Source organism: Phragmites australis, chromosome 1 (genome assembly GCF_958298935.1).
Source record: "Phragmites australis chromosome 1, lpPhrAust1.1, whole genome shotgun sequence".
In the NCBI taxonomy this organism is placed as follows: Eukaryota; Viridiplantae; Streptophyta; class Magnoliopsida; order Poales; family Poaceae; genus Phragmites; species Phragmites australis.
The window spans coordinates 43,335,620-43,346,550 of record NC_084921.1 but is presented as its reverse complement, the minus strand read 5'-3'; the positions used below and the strand labels follow the sequence as shown (position 1 = coordinate 43,346,550).

The window sequence follows — 10,931 nt, the reverse complement described above, 5'->3', positions numbered from 1 at the left end:
AATCAAAATTGTCTGATGAATTTTTGGTAATAACCGGCAAGCCCCAAGAACCCTCTCACATCCTTCACTGTTTGTGGTATGGGCCAACACTTCACTACCTCAACATTCTTCGGATCTGTGAATACGTCAGCTTCACTGATGGCATGGCTTAGGTATGTGAGCTACCTCTTAGCAAAAGCACACTTAAATTTCTTCACTTGCAACTCAAATTCAATTAACAGTAGGAAGACCTGACGCAAGACAACAATATGTTCTTGCACCAATCGGTTGTATACCAAGATATCATCAATAAAAACCAACACGCCCTTGCACAAAAGTGGTTTGAGTATGGTGTTCATCGCATTTTGAAAGGTAGCTGATGCCCGTTAATCCAAAGGCCATGACTTTGAATTCATAGGGGCCATTGTGCGTTTTGAACGCTGTTTTCGGTTCGTCAGCAGGGTTTAGACGTATGATGATAGCCTGCCCGCAAATCCAAGGTTGTAAACCAATTGGACCCTAACAATTCATCCAACAATTCATCAATTATGGGCAAGTGATGCCTATTTTTCACTATTATGGTGTTCAAATGCTGATAATCCATGCATAAATGCAATGCACCATCCTTATTGCCCACTAACAATGCAGGTGAGGCAAACGGACTATTGTTGTGCTGGATGATTCCCTGAGTGAGCATCTCCTTGACCTGACACTCTATTTCATCTTTTGCACCGGATTGTATCGATGTGGTTGTAAATTGACATGTTTAGTTCCTGGTAACAGAGGTATTGAGTGATCAAATTCCCTCTGAGGAGGTAACCCCTTCGGCCCAGCAAATAATTATGCAAATTCTTGGAACAGCTCAATCAATTATTCTGGGACTTCACTAGACTCCAAGCACTGCTCTACTTGACACAGATGTATGATGGCTTGAACCGACCTTCTGATTTACAAGCTCTTCAAAGTCTCAGCTGAAATAGTCTAACAAACATGTAATTGTGGAGTGACTCCCTTCAAAGTGATCTTCCTGCCCAAATGATCAAAAGACAAAGTCTTATGTCCCCAATGTATACTCATAGGACTAAGGGGCTCTAGCCAATTCATGCCCATATGAATTCATGCCAAGAATAACATCGTAGGATCCAATTGGCAACACCTTCATATCACTTCTGAACATATATCCTTGCACCCACCACAAACAATCAAGAATTTCCCACTGACAGACTAAGATCCTATCATTAGCTATCTTGACTATAATAACACTATTCCACAACAAGCATAGAAACCCCCCATCGCTAAATTTGGCCTTGTAAACGCACTGTTTGAGCATAATCAACTCCACTGATAGCAACCTTTGAAATTATCATCAAAGTTTTAGTAGATAACGCTTCCCCAAACTCTGACTCTACTACTGAGGAATCCAAAGCATTGTTGTGCATCAGACATTCCAATAGCTCCTCATGACATGCAGTTGTATCACTGCCACACATTTGTGTTCCGGCGACCACTTCTCCCGGTAACGATAGCACAACCCACACGAACGACAATAGGCACAGAGAGTGGATAATTGATCCTTCATGTCATTCGCTCGTGCTGCGTATGTTCCCCTTTTATCCTCTGGCCACTCGAGTCGGTTGCACGTGTTCATCCACCGGGTGGTAATGGTAGTGGAGGCACCTCCCGTGGTGAATTTTGGGCTCCCATGACCCCCATCCGTGCGCCGCTCACGACGTCAGCCACCCTCCAGCACTTCCTCCTGCAAAGCAGCCAAAGAGAGAGCAATTTCGAGTTCCTTTGGACGATGCAGCACTACAACCATTCGAATATCATCCCTCAAACCATCTAGAAATTGAGTATAAAAAAACATGGGCTCCCAAGAATCATGAAGCGCTAACAAACTATGCATCAGACTATCAAAACACTCAGCGTATTCCACAACCGAATTGGTTTGACGGATTCGCATGGATTGCCTCAGCACATGTTGGAACTCGTCCTTGCCAAACTTATCAGATATGGCCATGGTGAATTGCTCCCAAGAGGGACCTTGATCCACCATTCTAGAAAATTGTAACCATAACGCCGCAGCCCCCCCCCCCATGCATAGTTGCCAAATTCATCCAAATATCACTAGGAACCCGAAACACTTTGAAATATGCCTCACACTGAAGCTTCCATGCTCTAGGCCCTTCACCCTCAAATGATGGAAAATACATGCGAGGTAAAGCCGAATGATGAACACCCTATGATCTAGATGATGCACCCACAGAAGAATTTCCAAGCCTAAATTTTGTAGTACCCAACGTACCCTTGACCAGAGGTGAAGTCGAGGACCATGAGTTCCCGAACTCCTTCCCCTGGTGTGATAAGTCGATGTCGTGGCCTCTTAGCCCGATCTAAAGAATCTCTGGCGTATTGATAGATCATCCAAGCGCCTGAGATTCGACGGAGTAGGAAGCAACGAAGGACGCTCGTCGCCCATAGCTTCCGCCTTCACCCCGCTGCAGATCGGCTAGACTTGACTCCGCAACTCCTTCACCTCTGAACGCAGATCTCCCATCGCAGCGTCCATCTCTGGTTTCCACTCGGTGAGCATCTTGACCACAGGCGCCATGTTATCCATCGTCTGAAGGATCGTCGTGTTGCATGCCTTCTATTTTGCCAGGGTCTTCATGATTTTGCCACTTGCTGCTCCGTCTCTACCACCTTCCTTTGTTCCCGTGTCAGATGTTGCGATCACATGAGGTATTCAAGAACTTCTGCTAGGATCACGAAGCTCTGATGCCAAATGTTACTATTCAACTTCAATCATTCAAATTCACTCAAGCATACAATGTTCTTTACTTAGGTATAACTAGAATTCGGTAGCACAGCAGGAGGTTTAAGAGAGAGGAGGAAGAATAGATGAAGAAGGAAGAAGACAATACAAAGTTCTAATTCAACTCGCTCTCTGCTAGCTTAGAACCAGCCAACATATTTACGTGAAGCAGTGCTCATTTGGTCCACTCCACACGTGGGTATAGCCTGGGCTGTCATCGCCTTTTCTCTACTGGCTGGGCAGCTTCAGACTTGGCGTGCTCCTGATAGTAATCTTGGTCATGACATGCATCCTATACGGAGTGCTAGCCAGTCGAGCCAGCTGGTGGCATAATGACAACCTAAGGGTGTGATTCGAATCCAAAACAGGAGAAACGTTTTCTTTACAATGCAAGGAATAGGAAAAAAAGTGGTTCATTCTATTTCTGAATCAATTTCTTTTTATTTACAACTATCGCCCTATTTTGAGAACCAGAGTTTATCTAACTAGTTAAAAGATTGTATAAAAATGATTTTAATTCACTATAAAAATAATTACAGAAAGAAACTGGAACCAAAATATTTCGAAGGGAAATCAGAACCGTACTATACACCCCAAAAATATGTTATATCTAAAAGTACAAAGGGTATACGTGGTAAGCAAAGAACTAAATAATAGTATGCCCACAATGATGAATCGCACAAGAACGACGACGTGTCCTTTGCCCCGGCGTGTCTACGTCACGCTCAACGGAAGAAATACAATTTCATACTGCAGTTTCTAACTTTTATTTACAATCCCCAATAGAAGCCCCCTTTTCTTCACGGCGAATGGACGATGGGTGCTAAGAATATCTTTTTAAGATTTCAATAATATATTATCAACATTGTTCTAAACGACATTGCTGCCATTAAGCCAATAAGGAGAATAACAACGCACGGCATTTGTAGAGGCAAACGTGTAAACACACGGAGACGAGAGAGACGACTAGACTAGCTCAAGGAGACGCGACGCGAGTCTCCCGCTGCCTGCTATTGGACGACGACGCTTTGGGCCTTGACGAGCCAGCCCGATGCACCCTAATCCGCATGCTGGTCCCGGCGTCGCCCGCCTCCTTTTGCCGCGGCCGTCGCTTTTCCCAAGGCCGCCGACCCCGACCCAACAAAGTGGCAGCCAGAAAACTCGCCCGAGCATCTCGCTCGCGCAACGGAGGACGGCTAGGGAAGAAAAGAAAAAGGAAAAAAAGCCACGACCCCATCCATTCCTCCGTCCCACCGCGGCAACTGATCGGCGGCGATGGGGAAAGGGCCGTCGTCGCGGGCGGGGTCGCGGCGCCAGCAGTTCCGCGCGCGCGCTAAGACCCGCGTCGACGACCTGCAGGAGATGTTCTCCGGGCTCCAGTCCGCGCGCAAGGACTCCCGCTCCTCCGACGCCGCCGTCCTCGAGGCGCAGCTCCACCAGATGCTCCGCGAGTGGCGCTCCGAGCTCAGCGCCCCCTCCTCGGCCTCCTCCCTCCAGGCACCAGTCCCTTTTACTTCCTCCGCACATTTCTCCTTTCTTGTGGTGCGGCTGATGTTCGGTTGGGTGGCTGCGTTTGACGGCAGGGGAACAACAGGGAGCTGTCGGATCCGCCGTCGGAGACGCTGCGGCTGCTGCAACTGGCGGCGGACGAGGAGGAGGACGATGCCACGAGCAAGTTAGTCGAGCAGCAGCAGCAGCCCCCGCCCCCGCCCCCGCCCCCCGCTAACCAGGGCCAGGGGCACGCGCAGGGCGGGCAGGACATGAAGCCGGAGCCGCGCGAGGAAGCCGTTGACATCGCGGTGGCGCAGCAGCCGCAGCTGGGCCAGGGGATTCTGGCGAATGGTGGAGGAGTCTCGGCTCCTGCTGCTGCGGCTGCTGTGTTCCATGATCAGGTATACTTTATTACTCCTACCACAAGTTTGCTGAATGAAAGTTTGAACCTTTTTGCGGATCTTAGTGGAATGGCCTGGCTATCGATCTTGTGAATAAGTTTGTAGGCGTGATACTGTGATTGCTAGGATACAGGCATACGGCTATATTTTGCTAGAGTTCCAAGCAATTAGGCTTTGTGGTTGTGCCGGGACCTCAATCACAACACAGTGATTTTGTGTCAGCCAGCCCTTCGTCGGCGATGTTGACCACCTTGGGGCTTTCCTTCGGCCTCTTCCCTTTCGGGTTCTTCGTCCTGCATCATCAAGTGGTTTTTCGCTTCTCGTCTGCACCTTCTGCGGCCCTTGTCCTTCCGGCCGAGGCATGTGGGCCTTCGGGACCTTCGCTTCTCACCAAGTGGCTCTTCGGGTCTCACCGGTGCTTCTGGCGACTCCCGCCCTCCGGGCTCGGCCTTCGGTCCTTTCACTTGGCATCGGCTGTCCCTCCGGCTCTGCCTCGCAAGACAACTTTAGAGGAATCTTCTGGGTGTGTTTGGTAGGGTGTGCAGGCCCCTAGCCAGGCTCCCTAGGTGCACTTTGCTGGCGTTTGGTTCCCTGCAAAGGCTCATAAGCTAGGCTAGGGCGGTGCAAAAGCAGCCTCCGGGCGAGGCCCCGCGGGAATGTGGAAAATTTCCGTTCCCCGCTGGCCTAGCCTCAGCTGTGCAGCGCGCTCACCCTCCGCATCCCCACCCGGTCCGAATGAAGCCCACCAAACAAATACCATCCCGCGAAAAGTTGGCTATCCAGCCCAACCAAACACCGCCATATTTGCTAGGGGCAACTAGGCTGGGGCTAGCCTGGGCTACATCCTAGACAGACCACAACTACTGCAGGCTACCAAACACACCCTATGTTATCACTGCCAATTTCTATCTAGGGTTGGCCGAAGTTGGCCGAAGTCGAATGGGGGAACTAACACGGTACCATTCCCCCAACAGATTGAATGTGATCATGTGTCAGTCGTGGTGACTTCTGATGAATCAGTTATATTTCTCTACTTTGTACAGCTGTCTTATGTGGTCTTTCTCATTGTGTGTATTTAGTTGCATATTGTGTGATCTGCAAGCAACTTCCCGCGCATTGAATCATCTGTCGGTGGTTTCTGCATTTTCTGGATTTGGACGAACTCGCTGGGCACTGTGCCTAGCATCTGCTATCAGTTGATAAGGCAATGGGATAGGCTTTTCCACCATTATCACAATTGGAAAGCATGTAAACTACATTAAGATGGAGTTTGTAATGGACTGTTTACTTATGCAGTTCTTTTTCGGAGCTAAAAATTACACTGTTCTTTATAAATCGAGGAAGGTTACAATTTATGAGAAGAATTCAACTTTGTTTCTCTGTCTCCGACTCTTTGTTGTATCATTGAATTCACTTCATGTGGAGGCTTGGGCTACTTATGGTCCCTGTTTCTGCTAATGTCTTTTGATTTGGATTTTCTAGCTAATCTCATGGTAGTGACGTTGATAGCTCATTATGTTATTTCTTTTTTCTTTTTGCGCAGAAGGCTAGGTTCTACTGTTATTTCTTATCTAGTTGATTCATTGTTGAGTAGAAGTTCATGAATGTAATTATGTGCTTTGCATCCCGCTATGGACAAGATGTGGCCTCAGGAGTTACATAATTCTGACTATTCCTCCTTTACCCAACTTATGTTTGTTTAACTATTTTTTATCCTCAATAGTCAAGACCAATGAAACACTATGCAACTTATGCATGAAGTGATTTTTGTGATTCTCTTGGATAATAGGATGTCTTCTAAAAGCTATCTCGTTTTACACCACCCTTGTCTGCAACCTAACAAAAGCATATGAAGGTGTAACATTGTTGGATGAACTATGGAATATGCAGTGTGTTTGATATCTTAATCTTTTATGACATCTGAAGATTGAGACTACTTTACAAGAGGAAAAAATAGCTCTGTACCACTCAAAACTTTTGGCAGTTCAGTGAAATCCCATTCATTGTCTTGGATTAGTGAAATATATTGGGATATCCTCTAAAAATACCACTGAAATATAACGCCGTTGCCCATTAGTGATTTTACCATTGTGAGGTTAGAGCTGTCAGTTTGTGTGGTTTGTCCCTTTTATGTGGTTACCTCGCTTGCATCCCTCCTAGTTTATACACCACATTTGTTAGCTTTGTGATGCATAGCTGCTAGCTCAACCTAATTATTTAGGCTAAGCTAGATCATGGAAGCTTGAGCTGAATGGTAGTGGAAGCGCAGTGAGCAGTGTTACCTGGACACCTGGGTCCAAATTTATTTGCCGAATCGGACACCCTGAATCCGAGTCGGATTCCGACACCCGTGTCGGATTCCGAGTTGTATTTCGCGTGTCCAAATTTTCTTTGCCGAATCGGACACCCAAGTCCGAGTCGGATTCCGACACCCGTGTCCGTGTCCAGGTAACACTGGCAGTGAGGCAAATCAAAGGAATTGCTAGGGGGTGTGTTGTCGCAGAATTGATCATGATCCTTTGTGACCTCACTACCTCAGAGATCTCAGCAAGTATTTGAGAGTGGGGTATAGTGCATGTATGTGCGCATGCTAATTTTTTGGGCATATTGGGGCCGTTTGGTTTTTGGCCCCAACAGACCAAGCCAAAATTTGGCCAAAGGCCAAATCAGGGACAGTGCCAAATTTTGGCTGCCAAAATGGCGTTTGGTTTGAGGCCAAGCCAAAATTTGGCTGGCTAAAAATTTTGGCGGACAATTTGGCTGCCTGAGGTTTGTCCAGAAACGCTATAGAAAAATTTTCACCGGCCAAAATTTTTCGGGGCATGATCAAATTTTGGCCTCAAACCAAACGGAGGCCAAATTTTCAGGGCACAGCTAAAATTTGGCTTGGCTCCCATTGGCCCCTAACCAAACAGCCCCATTGTGTTTTCAATTGACATTTGATTATTGATTTGCTATAAGCATATAAGTGTAGTTTTTGTGAGTGAGAAGGGACTAACCCTGTGAATTCAATACCAATAAAGGGACAGAGTGCAAACCTGCCAAGGCGCATATTTAGTTATATTGTTCGTAAAACTGAAATTTAATCTATGCACATGGGTTTTACCACCATCATTACATTAAGGCAGTCAACATCAAGGGCAAGGCAAGGACTAAGGAGCTTGTTACCTCTTGTGCTGGAGCTCTTCGTGTCTTGTGGTAGATTTGCGCTCTCTATTACCTCAGCATAAAAGCTCGATCTGAATAATGTTAGCCAAACTCTGTTTGCTTCGTGGGGTCTCATCAGTAGCAATGCCAACTGGACTTAAGGGTTGTACACACTGCACAAGAAGGAGCACTTGATGGCTGAGGTTGGGGACCAAACTAGGTTAGCTAGTGGTCAGACTAGCGGCCATAGTAACCATTAACCAGGATCGTGACAGACCCAGGGAAAAACTGGAGTTGAGAAGTCTTTTCTCTTGAAATATCTTATCTTTTTTAGAAAAGGTAACCGAGGCGTATCAAAATTCTTTATTCATTGGCGAACTCATGTTTCAATGATGTTTTACTAAGCCAGTATAATTTAGTGGTATATTTCTATATTATTAAGTAGGGAATTTTAAATGACACATGTCCACAGTTTTTTTTCCATTTTCTGACCGAACATTTTCTATAAAATATAGTTGACTACCTTAGTAGATTGATGATGCAAATGTTGACACATGTATAAAAAGCTGTAGGATTTCTAGAGAACTAAACACTTAAGGTAATAAATTAAAACTTACTATAAGGTCTCATTGTTTTAGGCAAGAGGCCAAGAACGACAAGCGTATGCAGCACGCAATGGGATTATTGGAAATGGTGGGGTCATTGTATTTCGATATACTTTTAGAAGAAAACAAAAGCCTTCGGTGTTCTGACGGCGTGCAAGGATGTTTTGCTTCCGTGTTGGTAGGTTCGTATAGCACTCATTTTGATTTTCCTCCACCTGTTCCCTAGCTATCTTATGTGCCTCGTTAACATTGTAAATACTCACGTGTTAGTACTCGATGTTGCATCCTTTAGCTGCTATGTATGCTCCACTTACCTTACTTGATTTTGAAGTTTGATGGAGCAGTGTTAATTTTAACAAGTTTCCGTCGTGCTCCTTGCAGATTTACTATGTGAACCAGGAACTTACAGTTGAGGATTTTCTTTATGATGATGATTACAAGATAAACCTTTCTGGGTCCAATCCAGATGTCCTCAATAACTTGGAAGGGATTGGTCAGCTGGAATATCCACACTTCAATTTGCCACAAGAGTTACCCCCTAATGTGTATCTTGATATGAGTAACTGTGGACAGAGTGCTGGAGATGTTTTCCTCCACATGTCAGACTTGCTCACAACAATGACTCCAGCACCTGCTGCATTTCTGAGGCCAAAATGCGCTCTCTGGGACTGCCCCAGGCCTGCTATAGGATCGGAGAGGTGGCAAGATTATTGCAGCATTTATCATGCTGATTTGGCTGTGAAGGAAGAAGGCCCTCCAGGTACAATGCCTGTGATCCGTCCAAGAGGGATTGATCTGAAAGACGGCCCCCTGTTTGCTGCTCTTAGTGCAAAAATCCAAGGTAAACATGTCGGTATTCCTGTCTGTGAAGGGGCTGCTACTGCAAAGTCCCCATGGAATGCACCTGGTAAGCTTTTCCTTCATAACTCATATCTATATGTGGTACTGATAAAATATTTTTACTAATTGTTAGGCCTTCTGTGTCATTGCAGAACTCTTCGATCTTTACATTTTTGAAGGCGAATCTATCAGAGAATGGCTGTTCTTTGACAAACCAAGGAGGGCGTTTGAGAGCGGAAATCGGAAGCAACGGTCCTTGCCAGATTACAGTGGCCGTGGTTGGCATGAATCAAGGAAGCAGGTGATGAAGGACTTCGGGGGTCTGAAGAGGTCCTATTACATGGATCCACAGCCATCCAATAGCTATGAATGGCATCTCTATGAATATGAGATCAATGATTGTGATGCCTTTGCCTTATACCGGCTTGAATTCAAGTCTTCAGATGCGAAGAAGAGTGCTAAATCAAAATTAGCTTGTAACCCGCTGAATGAAATCCAGCAGCAAATGGTTAGACTCAGTGCAGACAGTCCTGTGGAAACCAAACGGATGGCCCGGAGCAGGACGAAGGCTAACCCAAAAGATGTTAATACAAACATCTATTCAGTTCCAAACACCACTGTTCAAGCTAATGTTCCAAATGCTTATCAGGCAGTGTCACACGTGGACCAGATGACATATTTGAACGGCAGTGTAGTTTATGGACCTCATCTGCCATACGGTTACTCCACTGAAAGAAGCGACTTCTATTGGAACTCAAATGATGGGGCATGAAAGGTTAAACATATTTATGATTTATGGCATCTCTCGCCTTCAAGTTCTAACAGTATCAGCTATGATTATTGGGTCTACTCTATTAGCATGACCCCATCTTTTTTCTAATTGCGATTGGCCCAATCCACAGAAAACCTTTCTGAAACAAGGGATGTCTGTGCTGCAGTTCTCTTTTCTGCAGTAACACTGACAATGTAATATAGCCTAGTGTCCTGAAAATAGCATCTCCTCGGTGCACATCGTATGTAAGATAAATCTCCTGGTTTGGTAGACGAGTAACCTTCACTCGGGTATGTCAGCCATTTGGTGGCTCCATTTATCAGTTATGCTGTTCCTGAAAAGAAAGCTGCTTGTGGTATTTTGCAGGTTCGTGAATTGTTTATGACATGTAGCTTAACGTGTCATAGCAACAAAAGCCTATATCAGAGAAGTTGCTATATGACAGATCATGTCTTTTGTTTTACTTTGTTTTAGAACCCCTTGACATTTCGTTTCGAGTTCTGCAGAGGCGAACGCCAGAACTGGTGAAATTTTACCATTGATCCAGTGAACAGAGAAGTGCTGAGCCAAAAATAAAAAATAAAAAATCGTTATGGATGTATGGCCCCAGCTGTCTAGCTCTGAAAGGGTGGTTATTCCCAGTCCAGCTCCCGATGAGGCTCAAGATTCGGGTGAGCTCGTTATGCTCTGAAAGAGAAATAGCATTACCGGATGGGTCGTGGTCATGGATGCTCGTAAGAGAGTCGTGGGATGCTTTATCATTTCCGGCGACGACAAGCCTGATCATCTTTCTGCACCACAAAACCTGTTCTGAATGGACGGACGAGAGGAAAAACAGAAGAAATTCGAAGGACTTAATCGTTGTGAAATCAACCGTGAGG

At 45.7% G+C, this 10,931-nt stretch overlaps 1 protein-coding gene across 2 annotated transcripts; it reads left to right on the top strand.

Annotated features, from left to right (window-relative positions):
• The first annotated feature begins 3,922 nt into the window (after window positions 1-3,922).
• LOC133920930 (transcription factor VOZ1-like) lies at window positions 3,923-10,408 on the top strand. 2 transcript variants are annotated; one of them, XM_062365581.1, is made up of 4 exons: window positions 3,923-4,291; window positions 4,378-4,686; window positions 8,820-9,345; window positions 9,431-10,408. In XM_062365581.1, the coding sequence occupies exons 1-4, from the start codon at window positions 4,070-4,072 to the stop codon at window positions 10,048-10,050; spliced, it is 1,677 nt and encodes a 558-aa protein (XP_062221565.1). In that variant the 5' UTR covers window positions 3,923-4,069; the 3' UTR covers window positions 10,051-10,408. The 2 variants fall into 2 exon arrangements, with proteins under 2 accessions (XP_062221565.1, XP_062221573.1); XM_062365589.1 differs by lacking the exon at window positions 3,923-4,291 and adding an exon at window positions 8,472-8,616 and having other exon boundaries at window positions 4,486-4,686.
• The last annotated feature ends 523 nt before the right edge of the window (window positions 10,409-10,931 follow it).